This window comes from Carassius auratus, unplaced genomic scaffold, assembly GCF_003368295.1.
Source record: "Carassius auratus strain Wakin unplaced genomic scaffold, ASM336829v1 scaf_tig00216571, whole genome shotgun sequence".
In the NCBI taxonomy this organism is placed as follows: Eukaryota; Metazoa; Chordata; class Actinopteri; order Cypriniformes; family Cyprinidae; genus Carassius; species Carassius auratus.
In genome coordinates, this window is record NW_020528639.1 from 173743 (window position 1) to 196734 (window position 22992).

The 22992-nt window shown below is 35.4% G+C and overlaps 2 protein-coding genes across 2 annotated transcripts; one reads left to right on the forward strand and one right to left on the reverse strand.

The window, feature by feature from the left end:
- Positions 1 to 15871: 15871 nt before the first annotated feature.
- LOC113098509 (tRNA wybutosine-synthesizing protein 5-like) lies at positions 15872 to 18063 on the reverse strand. Its single transcript, XM_026263634.1, has 8 exons — positions 17921 to 18063; positions 17691 to 17845; positions 17536 to 17605; positions 17146 to 17190; positions 16843 to 16980; positions 16591 to 16678; positions 16335 to 16451; positions 15872 to 16188 (listed from the first exon to the last, which is right to left on the reverse strand). Exons 1-8 carry the CDS (start codon positions 17999 to 18001, stop codon positions 15902 to 15904), a joined length of 981 nt encoding a protein of 326 aa, XP_026119419.1. The 5' UTR covers positions 18002 to 18063; the 3' UTR covers positions 15872 to 15901.
- Positions 18064 to 18476: 413 nt separating this feature from the next.
- LOC113098513 (m-AAA protease-interacting protein 1, mitochondrial-like) lies at positions 18477 to 21791 on the forward strand. Its single transcript, XM_026263637.1, has 6 exons — positions 18477 to 18491; positions 18592 to 18780; positions 20363 to 20428; positions 20547 to 20673; positions 20876 to 21029; positions 21713 to 21791. The coding sequence occupies exons 1-6, from the start codon at positions 18477 to 18479 to the stop codon at positions 21789 to 21791; spliced, it is 630 nt and encodes a 209-aa protein (XP_026119422.1).
- The last annotated feature ends 1201 nt before the right edge of the window (positions 21792 to 22992 follow it).

Genomic DNA, 22992 nt, shown 5'->3' on the forward strand with positions numbered 1-22992 from the left:
TATAACGTTCAAGTGATCATTTAAGATACACATTACTGGCTGTTTACTAAGTAATGGGCTGCAGTGCTTCCAGTCTGTGCTGCTGGAAGGAAAAATAGTTCCTTATAACTTCTGATCTGATTAATGATGTGCTGTGTCTGATTTATGATGTGCTGTGTCAAGTAAAGAACTGCAAACATACCTGTCCTTGAGCAATCAAGTAAGCCCAGCAAATATTTGCATATTCAAAAACATCACCATCTTCAATGACCTTTTGGCCTGATGTTTCATTACGACCTGGTAACAACTCTCGGAAAAGAAAGTAAAGACCCTCAACAATAGCAATCTGAAATGAAAATTATAGTTATATTTAGACTTAAAATTATTTGACTTAATTATTTAATAGATAATATTGCAATATAAACATGTTATTTTATAACAATGTGTAAGTACTAGCAGAAATACCTTTAAAAACTAATTTATTATGAGAGAATTTTTGCACACTTTATATTACCCAATATATGTATATATAGCCTACCTTTTGGTTTCTAGTTACATGCAAGTTCCCGCAGATCATTTGGAATAAACTTTGAGCCAAAGCATTGCATCCACTCAGCCTCCTAATATATGCCACCACTTTCTTAAATTCTTCTCCACAGTGTCTAAGTCTCTAAGGAATATGGAAACATATGGAAAATCTTACTGATAGTTGCACTGAAAAATAAAGCAATATGTTTTACCCAAAGTTAAAAGTTTGGCGCTGCTGGCCTAAAACTGCTATCACAAAACAGCTGGATACTATTGGATTGTTTGGTAATAAAGTTCTAGACCAGCAAGCATCGCACCCTGATGAAATAGAAATTATAGTGTTATAACATACAATGGCATAGAGCGTTGACAGAAATACACTTAGGCCTTTCTCTGTTTGCTTCACTGAGGGTCCGACATCATTTTGGAAGAAAAGACTTGGACTTGGTTTCTCATTATCAAATGATGACAGAGAGAACTGTAGAACTGAATCCTCTGTGATTCCAAGTTTACTTAGTTTGTCAACATGATTATACTCTTCGCCTCTGTGTAATGAAAAAATAACAGAAATTGACTTATGCTACAGTACACACACACACACACACACACATATATATATATATATATATATATATATATATATATATTAGGACTGTCAGTCCATTAAATTGTTTAATTAATTACAGGGTGCTGCGATTAATTAATCCAACATGGCCTAACATGATTTATTTGACACTAGTGACCAAACAGCTAGTTACCAACAGTATTCAAAATACCTTCTATGTTGTGCAAAAGAAAGTAAGTCATTTAGGTTTGAAACAACATGAGGGTGAGTAAATGATGACAGAATTTATTGACTTATTTTTGGTGAACTATCCCTTTAATGCTTATTTATTTATTTTAAAGAATACTCTAAATAAGAAACTAGCAGCAGGTGGTGGTAAATGTCTTTATAAAACGATTCGATTTGGCTTTTTAGGTAATATTTTTGTTGAAAAAATGTAACAAAAACACACAATATTTTGCTTAAAATACAGCACAATATTTTATAAAATCACATTTGCACTCATGTTCTTCATGACAAAAACAGCACACCTGTGATATTGCTATTGTTGGTTGTGTGATATCGCTTATCATGTGATATAAATATGAGACAAACTCCTTCAGGGGCATTTTTTTTTTTTGCCCCAATATTGAATTATAGGGCATAACTGCATTTATGGAGTTGTTGCCCTGCATTATTTGGCAACAGTCAAATGTATGAAATGTTAGGTGACGTAGGTCTGGGTCAGTGCGTTGACTGCCTTAATATATTTTAATCGCGTTATTTTTTCATAACTAATTAATAACAAGTTTTTGTCTCACACTGCTTTTATATCATACAATAAGTGATGTCACGCCAACAGCCAGCAATATAGGGTGCTTTCACACCTGCCTCATTTAGTTCGGTTGAATCGTACCAGAGTTCGTTTCCCCGTTTGGTGCGGTTCGTTTGGGCAGGCGTGATCATAGACATCATATAAGTATGTCTATGGGCGTGATAGCAGCAATCGCACTCGGGTGCGCACCAAACGAGGACCAAACAAGAGTACCGTGACCTGCTTGAAGAGGTGGTTTTGGTACGCATTCAGACGAACTCTGGAGCAGTTCGTTTGTGGTGAGAACGTGAGCCGACCTCGAACAGACCCAACTGCAAAAAGTACAGATCATTTTTGGACTAAACCAGCTGCCGTGGTCAGCTGCACTGTGCATTATGGGATGAGGAAGTGTTTGTTGACAGTTTGCACTTTAGCATGGCAGCTCGTGGACAAACTTGGAGTAGTTAGGAGGTGCGGATGACCATGAGCATGTCAGAGTAAGGAGAATTAATGCACGCCTCCCCTTGAAGTTACGAGCGTTGCCCGCTCGCCGTCTGCAGTGCATTAGAACGTTGTTTTCAAGCAGCATCTGCGCTTCATTACAGAAATGTATTGTTTGCATATTGTAGTGTATACAAACAATGTACTAGATTATGGCCAGGGACAAAACCAGCCCGCGCAGTCGTCTCTCCATAGTTGTGTTGTCTCTGTGTTGTTTGCTGGCTTAGCTTTCCCTCTTATGTTGGAATATTCCCACACGTAAATTCTGACCAATAGAAAAGCAGTTTAGGAAATACGTCATGGCCAATGAGTGATGTGGATGTTGTCATGTGACTGCATTTTGGTTCATTTCAACCTCAACGGCTCTGATTTCAACCATAGACAGTAAAAGAAATGGACACAGCGACCCCATTGGAACTCAATTGAGACAAGTGAAGCCCATTTTTAGCATTTTTAGCACTTCCGTTTCTGACGCGCAGACTCAAACTAAGCTTGATGACGTCAGCCACCTGTCTGACAGATGTAAATCTTCTAGTAGCTGTGCGTGAAAACTGCCATCATTAATCTTGCAGAGACGTCGAGCTTGAGCGGGAGTTCTTTGGCGTGAGTGAGCAGGAGTAAGTATTCTGATTAATTATTTTGTATAGTGTTTTAAAATGTAACGCCAGTACGCCATATTAAGTTAATTGCCTGCGAGCTTCTCCTCCTGTCTGTACGGTAATGCGACAGAGAGTCGAGTGGTTATGACTCAATCGTTAGCCTATTTTTACAAAAACTGTTTCTACGGGGCCATAATGTAACATAGAAAGTAATGGAGCCCTTTATACATTGTCGTGTATCTTTAGAAATAAATAATGAACAAATGGAGTGAAATGCTCATTTTCACTCAATATCCTGTTAATCTTGAGTACCTATAGAGTAGTACTGCATCCTTCATAACTCCAAAAAGTCTTTAGTTTTATTATATTTATAAGAGAAAGATAGTCTGTACCGATTTTTCCCGGAAAAACACGAGCGGCTGGAGGCGTGACATGTGGGCGGAGCTAAAGAATCACGAGCGCCAGTAGGCTTTTGCGTTGAGAGCGTCTGGAAGCTGTGACATTACCGTGAGAACAAAACCAACCAAAACAAACCATGGCTAACAGTCAGATTCAGCGTATATTTATGATCCAGAATCAGATCCAGAGGCTGAAATTTAACAAGAGCAGCATCAGCAACGACGTCTCTATGTGGTATGTACTGAAACTGTATATATTTGCTTAGCGGTTTTGGAAAATGACTAAGGTCCACTTTGTCGTCCTTTTTTTTTTTTTTTTTTTTTTTTTAAGCTGTACATGTGGAAAGTGCAGTTTGATGACAACATCGCATGTTGTTTACTTGATGTGCTTACGCGCCAATAGCTAAGTTAACAACACAGAGATATTTGAAGCAGTTTTACTCACCGCATGCGGTTCAAACACACGATCGTGACCCTTTTTCGTTGGGACTGCATTATCCTTAAGAAATAAACGATGTGCAAATCCGGCGTCAAACTGGGCCTTGTTTGTAAAACAAGTATCTTCGAAATGCAGGGGAACAAACAAAAACACTTGCACAACTCCGTTGATGCTCTGTAAAAATAAACTCCATCCACTGGTCCCTTAATGCTGTTTTTTTTTTTTTGGTAATCTGTGCAGGGTTGTCTTGCCCTGGCAACCAAAAACACACTCCTTTTGTGACATTTCGCGACGCTCTCGCTCTGATCAGTGAATGTGTGTTGTGCTCTCATTGCTCTGCTATACGGGAGTGCGCACTCTTCCGGCAGAAGTGCCCTAACGTCACACAGAGCCATACTCGAAAAAAACTTTCCGAAACTTGTGACAAACCGGAAGGAGTATTTTTGGAACAGAAATACTCCTTCAAACGTACAACTTAATTTTCGAACTTTGTCCATGTTTAGCATGGGAATCCAACTCTTTAACAGTGTAAAAAACTCAGTATGCATGACATAGCATTTCACCCCCCCTTTAAACACCTCAGATGTAAAGTTATTCGCTGTCAAAGTGACGCCAAAATGAATGCAAAGTCAATGGGATGCTAACGCAAGTTAAGTTCTGCTACAAGATGGCAGCTCGTGGCCGACTTCAACTTCCGGTCGACTTCCTTGCCGCAATCAGTATGGTGTGAAAAGGAAACAAAAAAGCCTGAAAATGCTACAATGTATTTTTGTTTGCCCTTGGTTCGGACCAAATGAATCGAACTAGAGATGTGAAAGCAAGGGATTTGGTCAAATCTAAAATATCTTAAACTGTGTTCTGAAGATAAATGGAGGTCTCACGGGTTTGGAACGACATGAGGGTGAGTTATTAATGACATATGACATATTAATGACGTTTCTGTATATGCTCTCCTAGTGGTAGCACAGTACGGATCCAGTATCTAGTCCTTAGTTCAAAGTCCTAGTCTTGTCTTGCCTGCTTCCCCTTGTTACCGGATTCTTGCCTACGTATCTTGGATTAAGCCTTTGCCTTAGCCTGGACTATCGCTCGTGTTATTGGATTTCCGTTCTTGTCTAGCCCTGTGGATAACATTTTCTGTCAACAGACTCACGCCTGTTTTTGATTACTCTTGTTTTTTTTTGTTTTGTTTTTCTTGCCTTATATATACCTGCAAATAGTTGTGGGTTCAATTCCCAGTGAACACACACAATGATATAAAAAAAGTATAGTCTAAATGCACTGTAAGTTGCTTTGGATAAAAGCATGTGCTAAATGCATTAATGTAAATAATGTACATTCATATAAACCTATACATAATCATAAATTTGTAATGTATCAGTGACCTGATGTGAAGAACGGGTGCTGGTATACCACTTTCGACTGAAAGCCGTAGTATCACATCTTTCAGTGAATCACTTTCCAGGTCAACTTTGATTTCGAAGTCTCCCTATTGACAATAAAAAAGTAGACTAATGTGGATATAGAGGAGATTTGGGATGGTGGTTAAACAGGATAATTTTTGACACTGTCTAATTTGATACAGTGAAATCTGAAAATGAGTCACAGGGATGAAATAACTTTAAGGTGAAAGTTGTAAATCTATTTGTACAAATATAAAGGATTATGATATCAACATTTGACTTAGGCTATAATTTCTAAACAATGCTAGTTAAATGACAGGAGTCGAAATATATATAAGTTAAATGAGCTTAGATTAATTTTTATGTAAAAGGCACAAAAACATTTTTTACAAACATTAATAATACCTTTAACATTATGTGACAGCGGACGACACTCTGTCCTTCATTTCTGATGTTGACCTGTCTTTGTGTTGGTAACTTAGTTACATTTTCACATGGTGTAAATATGGCATACAGTTCGCTCCCATTAGCAATATGTCTGTCATTCAAAGACCCTTTAATAGCAAAGATATAATGGTCATGCTGGGAAATTAAATTAGTGAAGGCAAACGTAAGGCATAAAGTGGCAAAAATAAGACTTAGATCTGGTTTTCTGCACTGATAACTGACATGCATGAATGCATGAATCTACAATTATTTTATAATTATTTTGGTTCATAGAGGTTAAGTTACTTCTAGGCTCTTTGTCCAAGATAACTTAATGTCTTAAGTAAAATTTTGAAATGTACAATGGTTTGTGTGTCATTATTTTTGTTTATAGTTTGTTTATAATTGTGACATTTCCTGTGTAATCAATCAATACAAAAATCCAGATATTTTCAAATTATTCTTAAACTTTTTCTAGCCACTATATTCTGAAATTGCAGTTTAATTAAGAATGCCTAATTAAAAATTCTCGATTCAATTACTAATGAGAATAAACTACATCTGGTGCCATAAACAAGTATTTCTGGATTCATAAAATGACAATGTTTGAATATGGTAGAAAAAAAAAGATTTGAATACCTACATGTGTTAAAAAAAGGATCATCTGTCAAAGGCATACCATCAGCAGTGTAAAGGCATACAGACATGTTTCTGTCAACCTTGTTTTCATAGCAGATTCGCAACATCAGGTCCTCCACTGTATTTTGTGAGGGATCTATACCTGTACAATTATAATGGATAACTGCATTTGAATCAGTTGAAAAATATTATATAAATACATACCTGTCGTAACATTACTTTAAATTATTATATTATATTTTGTTGATGTGTATTTATTTTAATAAACAAATACAAAAACATACATTTTTATTTGTGTACAAGTTTATTAACCCAGGAGTCTCACACTATTTTTGTAGTCAGTGGAATGGTGAATTTCTTTTCAACTCTTTTAGCATAGTCAGTAGTTATTTGATTCCAGTTAACACTTGCACTGATTTTGCAATCAAGCTGGTCCTATTACAAGATGATAATGACCACAGCAGTGTTTTTTTTTTTTTTTTTTTTTTTTTTTTTTACTTTTCCACCTTAAAATAAGATTTGGTTTAGATAATTACCTAATTAGTACTTCATTAAGCAGAATTAGTTTTTGGCTATGTTTGGAATTCAACAGACACTGGAATTAAATGTTTGCATGTTTGCATATATGTAGAGACACTGATGTAGAAGAAATTGGAGTGGTCTCTTAATTTTTTCCAGAGCTGTAGTTGCATCTTGCACTGACACCTCTTAGTACCCTTATTATTATGGTTGCATAACTGTCTGTTAGCATGAAAACAGTTGTATTGTTTATGAAGTGTGTAAAATAAAGATTTACCTGTGATCTCTTGTATCCCAGGACATTTTGGAAATCGGTAGGACATAAGAAATGAATTAAGTGACTTTGTTACAGGCATTCCTTGTGTTTCTGGATTGACAATCCTTTTTAAGTAGACAACCATTTTGTCATACCGGGTCTTCTCTGTTTGTGAAAAATCTTTTGAGAAAACAGAAAGAACAATAATTGACTTAACCCTTTATTTGTAATTATTCAATTATTATTCTCAATTTCAGCAAATTGTTACATTTACCCCAGCTTACATACCCCTTGGCATGGCTGCAATATGCATTTATTTTGCCACTAGTGCTCCTCTTTTCTATAGATAAAATGGTCCTTGTTGTATATGTTCATGCATTATGTCCAAATAATAGATATTAACAGAATAGATTTAAATAAGAAAATAAAAACTTGAGAATAAAACTCTTACCCATGTCTTTTAAGGTCTTATCATTGACACTGTCCAAAAAATCCAGTTCTTCTTCAATCCCAAGTTCAATGAATTTTTTGTAGTATTTATCCAGTCTGAACTTATGAAGTACATTGAATATTTTATCCATCTGAAACACACAAAACATATAAATCTGTAGGATGCTTCCTGTTGAAAATATTTCAAAAACAACTTTTTGTGAAAAGGTTAAATAAGCAATTTTTCATAGGAAGTACTAAGCAATGTTAGTGATCTTTACCACTCATGTTTAGGTCTATTAGAGAAGCTGTTATTGTCATGGTTGGCAAACAATCCTGCCCCAAACAATTTGGCAGACATAGTTGTTAATGAAGTGTTACTTATTAGAAACTTTATGTATAAGAAAAATTAAAATAAATTAAAATTAATGGCTCTAATGTTTAAAGTAACTTATGTTGAACAAAAACTGTTTCTTCAAAGAAGTGTAAATGAAGCCTAACATGCCATGAACCCAGTGCAGACGAAAGCCGTTCTCACTCCTCTACTGAATTGTTTTGCATTTGATATTTCTGTTCATCACTAGAGGCCAGTTGTTCAAAAATCGCAATCTGGATCAAAATGATCTGAATTTGGAAATTCCATGTTTTGCTCTCCAGGATCAGGTTATTCATCTTACATTTATGCTGTTTTTTCAAAGCAAAACTGTATTGAATCACAATGATTGAGATACATCCAACCCCAATCCCAAACCCCACCCACCCCCCACACACATCTGATTAAAAAATGTATTAAATAAACTGTTATAATTGTTATTACTTGCACTACTGTCATTTGCACACTCAAATATTTTTCTATGCACTTTTTTTTAAATGTCCACTGCAGTAGTGTTTTATAACGCTTACATATCCATTTGTAAATTATGTTCATAGTTTCTGCTTATAGTGTACATACACTTATTACAAAATCCATCTGTATAGAGCATCACAGTCCCGCCCACAGCTGGTGCCGGAAGTAAAAATTCAATACAATTTCTGCATTGACATTTGGGGTATAATGCCATAAAAACGTAACCATACATGGTAGACTTAAATCCAGCTACGGCTGTACATATAAACGGCATATAAACGCAAAAGGATCATGGGGCACTAACCTTGTTTTGATATAAATGCCTTTTATTCGCGATGTCTTGGCTAAGTACTTCATTACCCACAATCCTAAACAATCCCACAATCCCACAGTGATGCATCTGATTGGTGGAGCAATAGACATCATATAGTGGGTGGAGCTCTTGTAACCGTCTGGTTAAACCCCGCGAAGGTCCGTGAAGATTGAAGATGATTAATAAAAAAATAAAATAAAAACCTGTGTTGCATTTTTGCACGGTAGACTTATCAGTGCAATCATGATCTCCATGGCTGCCTCGAAAGTTTTGCAGGGAGGTTGGTAACGTTAGTAAGCATTATTGTCAACTTTAGCTAGGCTTCTGTAGCCTTCATATGGTAACGTTATATGTCATATCAAGCATTTTATAATGCCACTGTCAAAACAATATTTAGCCTAGGCATACCTTTTTGTGCATTTACTGAACATTTGTGTAATGGCAACGACATGTGTTGACGACTGAGCGGTGATTGCAGTCAGGTACAAAGCACTGCACCATGTTGCTGACGTTATCGTTAACCACTTTTCACACACGCACACAATATAAAATACACAATGATAATATAAAATCAATACACAATACATATATAAAACACTATTTACATGATCGATTAATACTGAAAGAACTGCTATTCCTGCACATTCAGTATATAAAATAAAATTCACTGGAGGAAAAAGTTCACGCGGGCGGCCTTCATCAGATTTGGAAGTCGCTCAAAAGGCTCGTTCGTGGTTGTGGCTTCAGTCGAATTCAATGAGGCGCGGTGGTTTATGGGATGAGTAGTTCCTGCGCTTGAAATGAAAATATGTACACAGTCTTGTACCTTTTACTTTTTTTGGATTTTGTCTTAATTTTTTCACTTGAAATGATATGTTGTATGCTTATGAGTTCAGCCGTAGCTGCTTATCCTCACACATGCTCTAAAACTCTTTAGATACGTATTTTTATTGAGGATACCTTCGAATTACCTTCAAATTCGACTGAAGCCACAAGCGCGAAAGAGCCTTTTGAGCGACTTCCAAATCTGATGACGGCCGCGCAAACTTTTTCCTCCAGTGAATTTTATTTTATATAGTGCATGTGCAGTAATAGCATTTTTTCAGTATTAATTGTGTAAATAAATAGTGTTGTATATATGTATTTTATATCGTGTGCCTGTGTGAAAGTGGTTAATGATAACGTCAGCAACATGGTGCAGTGCTTTGTACCTGACTGCAATCACCACTCAGTCGTCAACACATGTTGTTGCCATTACACAAATGTTCAGTAAATGCACAAAAAGGTATGCCTAGGCTAAATATTGTTTTGACAATGACATTATAAAATGCTTGATGACTCATACCATATGAAGGCTACAGTAGCCTAACTAACGTTACCAACCTCCCTGCAAAACTCTCATGGCAGCCATGGATATCATGATTGCACTGGTAAGTCTACCGTTTACCATTATTATTTTTTTATTAATGATCTTCAGTCTTCTTCTTGTTTAATGGCGATTAACTCCAAAGGAGCATTATCGCCACCTACTGTATCTTCAGTCTTCACAGACCTTCGCGGGGTTTAACCATAGACAGTAAAAGAAATGGACACAGCGACCCCATTGGAACTCAAATGAGACAAGTGAAGCCCATTTTTAGCTATTTTTAGCACTTCCGTTTCTGACGCGCAGACTCAAACTAAGCTTGATGACGTCAGCAACCTGTCTGACAGATGTAAATCTTCTAGTAGCTGTGTGTGCAAACTGCCATCGTTAATCTTGCAGAGACGGCGAGCTTGAGCGGGGAGTTCTTTGGCGTGAGTGAGCAGGAGTAAGTATTCTGATTAATTTTTTTGTATAGTATTTTAAAATGTAACACCAGTACGCCATATTAAGTTAATTGCCTGCGAGTTTCTCCTCCTGTCTGTACGGTAATTTCTCTACTGTGCGACAGAGAGTCGAGTGGTTATGACGCAATCGTTAGCCTATTTTTACAAAAACTGTTTCTACGGGGCCATAATGTAACATAGAAGGTAATGGAGCCCTTTATACATTGTCGTCTATCTTTAGAAATAAATAATGGACAAATGGAGTCTTTAAACGCCTCCGATGTAAAGTTATTCGCTGTCAAAGTGACGACAAAATGAATGGGAGTCAATGGGATGCTAACGCAAGTGAAATTCTGCTACAAGATGGCGGCACGCGGCCGACTTCAACTTCTGGTCGACTTCCTTCCCGCCTGGGTTTAACCAGACGGTTACACGAGCTCCACCAATCAGATGCATCACTGTGGGATTGTTCAGAATTGTGGGTATTGAAATACTTAGCCAAGACATCGCGAATAAAAGGCATTTATATCAAAACAAGGTTAGTGCCCCATGATCCTTTTGCGTTTATATGAGCATATACTATCGCTTAGTACAGCCGTAGCTGGTTTTAAGTCTACCATGTATGGTTACGTTTTTATGGCTTATACCCCAAATGTCAATGCAGAAATTGCATTGAATTTTTGCTTCCGGCACTAGCTGTGGGCGGGACTGTGATGCTCTATAGGCTATATTGATATAGTTTAAGTATAGATATTATGTATAAGTAACAAAATGAATTCATATGTCATTACTAATTGGTTCTTGTTATTTCTGTTTGTTTAGAACCACTCACTCATATTAAGTTACACTCCAAACTACTCTGTACTACTCTGCCATACTCTCTGCTGCCTGTACTACAATCATCCACTCAACTAAATTCAAGAACTGTAAATCCTCTACAAGTCTGAAACCATTAAAGTGTACTTCGTCTCTGACCCCGACGACTTATGTCTGCTCAATTTCCACCAGCACCCACAATAGTCTATGTCACGCAGGTTTTTATTTTATTTTATTATTTTATTAATGATCTTCAGTATTGAGAGTGAGGAGTTGTCGTCATAGCACAGAGCCCCTCCCCTCGATATCACAGTCTCCGCCATGTTGGCAGGACGCCAGCGGCGAAACAGGATTGTTTACATGTGTTGTTAACTCGGTTGTAGAGGAGGTTTTAGCAATTCCGCACTGTTTTACCATGCCTGGAAGTTACTGCTGCGTTAAAAACTGCTCCAGTACCTCACATGATACATATGGAAAACATAGGAACAATGGAATACAGTTTTTTTAGGTTACACCAAGCGCTAAACAGCGGTATTTGGAGAAGCTCTCAGGCATCCAAAATATCGACCCATACGAGCTCCATGCAGCGGCACAGAGACCAGGACCATTTACCTCCATGCACATATATGGACATTGTGAATTATCTTGTTTTTGGTGTAAGTCACCAAGTCCAGAAAGGTAAGAAAAACATCATCAAAGTAGTCCATGTGACATCAGAGGGTCAGTTAGAATTTTTTTGAAGCATGGAAAATACATGTTGGTCCAAAAATAGCAAAAACTACGACTTTATTCAGCATTGTCTTCTCTTCCGGGTCTGTTGTGAGCGCGTTGTATGTATTTACGATGCTTCAACAAATTCTAACTGACCCTCTGATGTCATATGGACTACTTTGATGATGTTTTTATTAACTTTCTGGACATGGACAGTATACAATACACACACTTTCAATGGAGGGAATGAGAGCCCTCGGACTAAATCTAAAATATCTTAAACTGTTCCGAAGATGAACGGAGGTCTCGCAGGTTTGTAACGGCATAAGGGTAAGTCATTAATGACATAATTTTAATATTTGGGTTAACTAACCCTTTAAGAAAAGCCATTATGCATACATTTATATGATTCTGAAGTTTATTTTAGAGACAAGTTTTTGTTTATTTTTTAAGTTTTTGACTTTAGAATTCCATAAACTGTCCATGTACAAAGGCTGTAAAAAAAAAAAAAAGGCTTTAAAATGTGTACTTGCAAGTACTTTTCACATTAACACATCTAAATAAAAATCTCAATCAAGATTTGTCTCATCTTTATGGAGTGCAAAAGAAGGATTTCCTAATTGATTTTTCAATGAAATGTTTTAAGTTTAAGAAGCGTAACACAAATTTTATAAATGTATCCATTTCATCTTAACTATACTTGATCAAAACTGAGTTGGACCAACTCACTTAAGTTGGACAAAATTATGAGTTGGGTCTACACATATTTATTGGATGCAAATCATGCCCTCAATTAAACTGAGTTTGTACAATTAGTTATTTTTTTGAGTGTAGGCTCCATCATGAGTTGTTTCCCTGCCTATTATTGGTCATCAATGGACTGTATAAATGGCAGATGGTCCACATGGGCCAATCTAATTAATTCGTAAAATCACCAGCCATACTTAGACTATAACACAAACTGATATTTGATCCAGAACAAAACTATTCCGACTTCAGAATCCTTTTTTTTTTTTTTTTTTTTTTAACAACGCATAAAAAAAGATTTGATCCATTCTGATGAATGAAAACTAAATGGATTAGCCTACTTTTGAACAAATTGGCCTGTATGGTGCAAAACAAAATATGAATTGGAACAGTATTAGGCGACTTGTGTCTTTTCATTGACAAGACAAGTCAGTTATTTGGAACTTTTTTAGAATAATTGCAGTGATACTGGTTTGGTTAAATGTCCCATTTACCATTTAAACAGTTGATAATTGGTGTCCACTGTAGAGATCAGTGGCGTCTACCATACAGATATTAATCAAAATGTTTAATGAATGAGAATACCATACTGTTTGTTACTACTGTGAAACCATAAAGTCACTATGAGATCTCCTTATATGAAGCTTTCAGAAACTTTATTTTAAGTAGCCTATGTGTTTATTTATTTTTAGAAACATAATTTAAATAATTGGGGGGAAAAAAAGAAATACACGCATCCTGTAACAATGAGTCAGAGACGTTCGTATCCATATGCATAACTTTATTATAAAAATGGTCGGACAGGCAGTAATCAGTAACAAGCAGAGGTCGGGGCAGACAGAAGAGAATCAGAGTCGGTATAAACAATCCAAGATGAGACACGGAAGGAACAAACACATGGAAAACGCTCGAAAATGCTAGACAGTACTAAACGACTTCGAAATGATTGCGAGTCCAAACACATTTTATATAGGGGAGTGGTAATGCATGGGGAACACCTGGTTGTGATTAGCCCTAAGAACGGGATTATGGGAAATGGAGTTAGGAATGGAAATAGAAGATGCCAGAGTCCTGAATGGAGTGCCCTCTATAGGAGTTCATCGGCACTCCAGCAGATGATCGTGACACACCCCAAATGTGAATCACACTACGATGACTATTACTTCTTTTTTTTTTACCTTGTCAAGCAGATATCCCACGGTGTCGAGGTAAATGAAACTGCAGGTGTGGAGAATTTATAAGTTTCAGTTTCTCAAAAAGGGTGGAGCTATTGACTCAAAAAGTCAGGTAGTTATAGAAAATGGAGAGTAGCCTTACTACGCGATACACAAATTATATAGGCTATTAACTAATTATTAAGGTTCTCTAGTTGATGCACCTATAAAATTACTGGATTAATTACAGGAATAAAATTAATTACAGGATTTCTATGATTAGTTATCACGGCTAATGTTGAACATGTTTTATTTTTAAATGCTGTTTATTTTTTATTTGTTATGTATGTATAGTATGAGAAAAATGAAGTGTGGACATTCGACTGAATGTACTTTGTGCCAAGGTGGAGTCTAAAATACAAGTACTTGCACTTCTGTTTCTGCTCTTGACAACATTGACCAGAACACCCCACCTCCCTGTAAACTGCTGCCAGTGTCATTCTCAGAAAACATTGAGATTTCGCTCTATAGTGAGAGAAACAGAGTTATAAAGAGTCCTGTTATCTGCCCCTCGGTGGTAGTGGAGGGGGCCTATAAATGTTACGGAAAACAAAGAAAATAAAAAGAAAACATTGCTTGACCGTGTAGTGAACAGACAATAGTGGCAAAGGGAAAACTTTCCTATAGGATGTTTAAGAAGATGAGAGAAAAACCTAAGAAAGTACCAAGACAAAGCTAAGGAAACCAAGACGCAAGACCTCATACAAGTAGTGAAATTTTAAAACATTGACAGATAACTCAATAGTCATTCATACAGTAAATGTGGGCAAAAAAATAAAAAATAAATGAAATCAATTAATATCTAATTTGTGTCCCTGCTTTAGAAAAAAAGGATTAGGATTAGTAAAGGGTGCTAAAAAATATAAGTTATAAAGTGCTGCCATGAAAACAAGAGAGAGATGTACATAACTATCAAACTCTATCAGTCTGAGTCAAAATTATTTAGTAATGTTAAATTAAATGAATTCAGTGTAGAAAGATGAATGACACAATATGAAGAGAAATAAGTTCTAAGAAGCATTGTTCTGATCTACCGTAGGTTAATCTTTATGTGAAGACACTACTACATTTAAATGAAATAATTATAAATGATAATAAGAATGGTTATAACATAAAATATAGAAATAAATAATGAAAATTATAGTATAATCATGAAAAGGCTCACTTACATTTAAAGTCAATTTATATACTACAGAGAATCAGGTCTTTGTATTTCAGAATATTTTACATTGGACTTCAGTAAAAATATCGGACAGCCATTTCTAAGGCATGGTTACGCTAACAGGAGTTTGTGAGGGAACTGCAGTTGTCATGACTTTTTCATCATATAAATTTTTAAAGTGTGTGAAAAAGTGTGTATAAAGTGAGAAAAGATTAAAAAAAACTGTGGGTTTGGTCTAACAAGAAGTAAAACCCTTACAACAAACGTTTAGCTTTACCTTAATAAGTCTAAACACAGTTTACATAGACTACAGGCTACATTTCATATAGGCCTACTGTATTAACAGAATTAGCAAAGTCTACATTTAAATGACTTTTTAATGTGCCAGCAAAATACAAATTCTAACAAGCTTAATTATATAGCAAATATATAAGTAACATTTAGACACACTGTACGATGACTATTATTATTTTTTTACCTTGTCAAGCAGATATCCCACGGTTTCGAGGTAAATGAAACTGTGCAGGTGTGGAGAATTTATATACTCTGACCTCTTTTTTAAGTTTCAGTTTCTCAAAAAGGGTGGAGCTGTTGACTCGAAAATCTCTTCCGTAGAACAGTGAACTGTTTCCCAATAATTGCACTAATTGCATAACTGCACGTGCTCCAGAACTGTTGATCTGAGACAATGCTTTAAACCAGCAGTATATTAATATATTTATTAATTAATTTTTTTTAAAGAAACTAAAATGTCTTTATTGTCATTCTCAAACTCTATAGCTCCATTTCAGTGTAAACTGTGAGAGAACTATGCTGTGTCTAAATTTCCCTGTGATGCCTCCATAGTTTGCCTAAGGTAGGCCCGGTTTTGAATCCGCAGCACCATGCGACGAGCATAGAAATCCTGATAATCAGGTGGCAGTTCTTCTAAGATGCCTAAAGTCCTCTCTAGTGACTGCAGGGCTCGAGAGGCTGCTACTGGGTCTTTGTTTCCATATGGATCTTTCTTATCATAACTCTCAGGTGGCAGATGTCTCCAGAACACGTTGACACCAACTCCAAACTGGAGAGCCAGGGTATTGTGAAACCAAAGTGCTGAGGAAATACAATAATTTTCTGAATGCAGTTCAGCACTACTTCAGGATAAGAGCACACTTAGATGTATGTGAGTTTCACAATGTTAAAAGTATAGTATTCAATAATGGTGTATAATTAGTTGGGCTGGTTTAAGAATAGAATACCTGGAATGAAGAGCAGGTCTCCTGGTTCCAGAATACACTCGTAGCGACTTGCTTTCACAAACTCAGGATAACGCTGCAGATCAGTTGTGTCAATGTCCAAAACTTCAGACTTGTCTCCTAAAAAATAATGTCATAATTAAAGTTACAGTGAATCAGCAAAATAACATTCAGAAGAAACTTTACAAAATGACTGTCAATATATGCATTATATACATAACACATCGTAATAGTTAAGAAACTTTTTATAAAATACTACCCGTGAGGTAGAGATAAAGGGCATCTTTGGGGCTGTACAGAACAACACGCTTCCTTCCTGTAACTTGAGCCAGAAGGTTGTCCATTACCTGATGGTAAACCACTGTTAACAAGGTTGGATATGTATACTTAGTGTGAAGGGATATCGCATAAACAAAGATATTCAAGTAGGCAACATTTCATTAGCTTGTCTGTAAAAACAAAAACAAAAAAAAACACTGACCAGTGTCCCATATAGACATGGAGAACTCACATCGTAGTGTGTCCACAGCTGGAGACCAGGAGAACTGATGCGAAAGACACTGGAGAAAAACTGCTCTGGCTCAAAGAACTGGGGTATATCGAAATCCTCTGCCAACTCAGGGAACTGCTTCCTTAAATCAGCTGGTTCCTGAAAGGGGAAGAACTCAATATTAATGTGTGTAAAAAAAGAAAAAAGAATTATATAAATAAATATATTACAGCCATTTAATAGTGAATATGCTGCCTATATTCAAATTAAACTATACAGTCCAATACAGGTACAATATTCTTTACTAAGAGTAACTTAAGCTACCTTACGAACATCTTCTCCAAGTGAGCGCAAGTAGTAGCTTTCATCCTGTTGGGAACAAAAATACCTATTTTAGAAGTTTTCAACCTGTGGGCCATGACTGTTACAGTAGGTAGCCCATTAATTATTATTAATAATAAAAAATATATATTTTGTTTATATAGGCTATGCGAAAATATAGTCCAGTGGTTCCCAAGCTTTTTCAGCTCGTGGCCCACACACCCAGCCAAAAACATGTTTTCTGTTGCCCACTTATGTGTTTAGCTGCCTAAAATGTGCAGATAAACTCATCTGTACTAATTTAGCATAAATGGCACAAACTATTTGTCAAATAGAATGTTAAAATAAAAAAAATAAAAAATACTTTAAAATTTACTTTTTAAGGTAACTAACCTCACTAATGAAGAAATCGGAGTGCTTTGCCTCTGCAGCTCTCTGAATTAACTTGTCAAATGGTAGAGTCCTGAAATACAGAATTATGTTCTGCTTCCACAGTTTTGTTTAAGGCTTAAGGAATATAAATAGGCGATTCGTGCTAAATCACACACCTGTACACAAAGTTCTTGTGCAGAAAATCCATCCTGGGCTCTGGAGACACATGCACTTTTACCTCGCGGTCTCCCCCCTTCTGCGCGAGATAATTCACGGTCCACGCGCGCACACAGGGCCCCAGGGGCACGCGCTTCAGAACCGCTGGTCTACGCTAAATAAGACACGTGTGATTCATTTACCACAACACAGCAATAAGTGGCTGTTTAAAATATAATACACGAGTTACCAGCGGATATATGTCCCTCAAGAAAGTCTCTCTGTCCACATCGGTGTACACGGGCACCTCCAGCTTTTCCTGACAATCCATTTCTGACAGTTTGAAGTTTACTCTCCATTCGCTGCCATCTGCTTCATTCCGCCGTCCTTTAGAATATAATGAGGATCGAAAGTCCGACTCGTTTTTCGAGTCGACTCTTTTAAACAGTTTCTTTCAAAGAACCGAATTAAAAGTCAAATGAATCTAAATAACCCACGTTGTTATTTATTGACAATTTATTGTTGTTTATTACGTTTTATGAAGTGTTTAAATCATGGATTAAAATAAATAGTTTTAAAGTAAATTGTTGACCCGAGAACTCCTCAGACCAATTCAGTCAATTGATTCATTGAAGTGAACCGACTCTTTCGTGAACAAATTAAACTTAGTTACTAAAAGTACGTCCTTAACGTATTCTTTTCACAAACAACACATATAGTATACATTTAATTAAGAATTTAAATAAAGAGTGAGCCTACTTTGTCTGAAAAATACTGATATAGTGTTAAAGTCTATATATCTATAAATGTGGAACTGTTGTGTCTTTAGGTTGTTGTCAGTCGGATTTCAGTCACAGATGGGTCGTTTAGGATGACGCTAGAAAGATGGCGCTGCCCTCACTGAGGTGCTTCAGCTAACAGGCCCGTTTCGATTGTGACCCGGCTCGTCAGTACTCTGAGCGGGGGAGACACCAACACAAGCAGAAGGTTGTGGTGGTCGGGATCGCGAACCCCTTCATCTGGGTCCGAACCCGTATCTACCTCTTCCTTATCCGAACTTACTTCGACAAAGAGTTCAGCATTGAGGAGTTCACGGAAGGAGCCACACAGGTGAATGCCAACAGCTGACAGCGTTATGTGATAGAAAACAGGCTACATAATGTCGTTTTTTTTATTTATTGGCTGATAATGGAATTTTAATAAAGTAATTAATTTCTACTTTGTTGGATCAGCAGCTATGCTAATGATGTCTCTATTTGTTTCTATGTTAACTAGGATTTACACAAGCTCCAGTCTGGATCCAGAACACCTGAGATGAGATGATGCTGACCCTCAGAGGACCTCAGATGATGCTAACCTCGAATCAACAAACAGAACTAACAAATATTGCTACAAGTGTGACTGCATCATATAATAATTATTAATTGTTAATAATGTTAATAATGTTCATTGTCTGGCTGACTACGTCTTGTATTAATTTTTCTAAAAATTCTGTCATACGTGCACAAACTGACAGTCACGACTTATAAGCTACTACTAAATATTGTAGAAACATAATTTTCTGTACAGTTGCTTTGTAACGATTTGCATTGTAAAAAGTGCTATATAAATAAACTTTAATTTAATTTAATTGAATTAACATGCTTGCTCCATGGTTGTAGCCTTAACTACCAGACAAAAGTTTTTGAACAGTAAGTTTTATTTTTTTTACTTTTTTTAAGAAGTCTTATGCTCAACAAACCTGAAATTATTTGATCCAAAATACAGTTAGAGCTGTCAGATTGTGGAATATATTTACTATTTAAACCAACTGCTGCCTATTTAAACATATTTTAAAATTTAATTAATTTCCCTGTGATCAAAGCTACATTTTCAGCATCGTTACTCCAGTCTTCAGTGTCACATGATCCTTAAGAAATCATTCTAATATGATGATTTGTTGTTCAAGAAACTTTTTCAGGATCCTTTGATGAATAGAAAAATCTAAAGATCAGAATTTATCTGAAATAAAAATATTTTGTAACCATACATTATATCATTCCAAAGCTTAGAGTCAGTGTGTATATATATACATACACTTTTTTTTGAGGGGCGGGGAAGGGGGGTTATAGAAATTAACACTTTTATTTAGCAAGGATGCTTTAAATTGATCAAAGGTGACGTTAGAGACATTTGTAATGTTACAAAATATTTATATTTCAGATAAATGCTGTTCTCCTGAACTTTTTTCTATTCACCAAAGAAACCTGGAAAAATTCTACTTAGCTGTTTTCAATATAATAATAATAATAGTATTTTTTTTTCAGCAGCAAATCAGAATATTATAAAAACTTCTGAAGTATCATGTGACACTGAAAATTTAGCTTTGAAATCACAGAAATACATTCAATTTTAAAATATATTCAAATAGAAAACAGTTTTTTGAATAGTAAAAATATTTTTGCTGTACTTTAGCTCAAATAAATGCGAGCTTGCTGATTTTCTTTAAAAAAAATATTATTGTTCAAAACATTTTGAGTATGTAAACATGGTACAATAGAGTTTAGGATTAAAAAAAATGTTTAAGTGTGTATGTTATAGCAAGTAAAAATAACAGATAAACTTTGTTAAATGGGAAAACTTAACCAGTGTAGTTTTGAGTTACTTGATCACGGAGATAATAAGCAGAGTGCATAAACTTCTTTACTCTCAGGCTTTCTCACACGTATTGCTGTCTCATTGCAAGTTCGAGGCTCTTGAAGGATTAGTAGCTAAAGATGTAAGTACGAGAAGATACAGATCACTTTTATATTACATTATATTATTAATGTTATTGACCTGTTTAAGATGATCGATTTCATTTAGAGTAATTATTAATCTAATATTCCCTCCCATAGCTAATAGGGAAACTTGAGGAAAAATGCGCTCAGTTGTCTTTGAGCCACCAGAGGGCGCTGTCAGCCAAATCTGATGAGTTCATGCACACAACAACAGGAGATGTGGGCATTCACTATGATGACAGCGGTGAGACCCTGTAAACTCATTACCACGCAATATTCGCCCAGGTAATATGTTTACTTTTTGTTTCTGGGCATGTAATTTAGGTAATATAAGCTTTGAAATTGGCATAATTATCATTTTTATCAGACCGTTACTGTTGTGTAACGTAGAGCATAAATTAATATGTATGCTAAAATTAATTGCAGTGTTTTCACATCACTTTCAGGAAGAAAGTATGTAAGTATTTTGATGCGTTTTTGGTACTTGATGAGTGCCAGACTTCCTGATGAGAGTATGGAGGGAGCAAGAATATTCCAGGTTGTCATTGGTGGAGAGGGAGAGAGACCAGAGACCAAGAGATTGCTGACAGCCAATTATGAGTGAGTATTGTGATCATGCTTTTCATTGGCCTGCATATATATATATATATATATATATATATATATATATACACACAGTCAAACCAAAGTTTGTTCAGACACATTTCTCACACTATCACAGTTTATTTGCTATAGTTTATCAGAGTTAAACTGTGTTAGACCAAATTTAGCCTGAAAATGTCAGAATAATTTGATAGAAAGGTGTGTAATGAATTAGGTTGAACACAGTTAGATAATAATACCAGTTTAGGTCAACCAATTACCAAGCAGGGCTTAATTTTGTTCAGTCTGTGGTGTAAAATAGTCGCATTAGTAGTTAAAGAAAAAACATGGTCAGGTCAAAGTGTATGAAGAATTTTTGTGTATAAATATGTCACAGTTTACTTAATTCTGCTATACTCACTTTAAATGAACTATGGTGTCCTGCACCTACTAGTAAAAAAATATATATATATAAAAAATTATATATGGTGTCTGAATAAATTTTGGTTTGACTGTATATTGGTTCTTATATTTTTATTACAGTTTAATTTAACTATACATATTAAGAATAATAGAAAACTGCAATTTTAATACCTTGAGTTAATATCATAGAAATATCAGTATTATGTTATAACTGTAGTAAATTATAATATAGACATCATTCTAACATTTATGTCTGTCTTGTTTTCCTGTTTTGACAGATTCCAAAGGGAGTTTACCCAGGGTGTGACTTCAGATTGGATCATCACGAGGATAGAGCACTCAAAGATTCTTGACTAAGTGTGACTGGAGAGGGGTTTTTTTTCATGCTTTTTTATTGCTCATAATTCCAAAACATGTAGGCTCAATTCACTAATCTTTACTGGAAAAAATAACGCTGAAATATTGTCAGATCCAGGTGCTTCCCAGGTGCTATAGAAAGTTATAAATGTTAATTTGCTGTATGCTTCAGTGCGTTTCATCTCACTGATTTTACATTCTTAACTATTTTATTGTTTGTTATTTATGGTTTACTCATTGATCAGTTTGGACATTAAAAAAGGTAGTTTTTTTTACACTTTGTATGATGAGTTTTGGGGTGAAGCTGACTGCACATTGCGCAAACTGTGCAACTGAACTGTAAAACTATACAAGAAAAGTCAGGAGAAAAAAAAAGCAATTCTTTAGAGCCACAAAGACCACTGCCTGGATACTTTGAAAGACAGGCTTATACAGAATGATGAACTGACCAATAAGTTCTGTAACGGTTTTATCCAAACTTCCTTGTTATGTGAAACGTTGTGCATAAAACAACATGATGTAATAAAAATCATAATTAATAAAAATATTATTTAATTTGCTTTACAATATTATAAATGGTTAGTAATTCTAATGGAATCTACTTATTTTGTGATGTCGCAAACTGTACAGAAAATACATTTGTAACCAAATATAATTTTTCTATCATTGTTATTTATTTATTTTTATAACTTTTTTAACATGCTTTTTTTTTCATTGAAAATAAAATGCAGTACCTTTTAATGCTTAATTACATAAACGTATGCTTGCGTTTCTATAAAAGTGCACAACAAACTTTCTGAAATATGCTCTGGTCAATATCAGACACCTTCAAACTTTATAAATTATAGCTCTGTAGCAGTATATAAATATATATATTTATGAGAATAATATATATATATAATACTATACTGCTATTATACTGTGTTCTGTAATTTTCTAATTGCAGTGCTTTATATTTAAAAGATTTTATGGCAAACCAATTAAAGAAAGAAAAAAAAAGAAATGCACCAGTTTTTTTTTTTTTTTTTTTTTTTACTTTTCATTGCTCATGTTAGTTACAGGCAGCATACAAAACTAAATTGTGATACATAAATTGTGATAGAAAACCAATATTATGTTTTTATATTTCTATGTTTATATACATATAGTAAGACATATAATGGGGATAAAATGAAAGTGTACTGAATAATATTAATTCCTG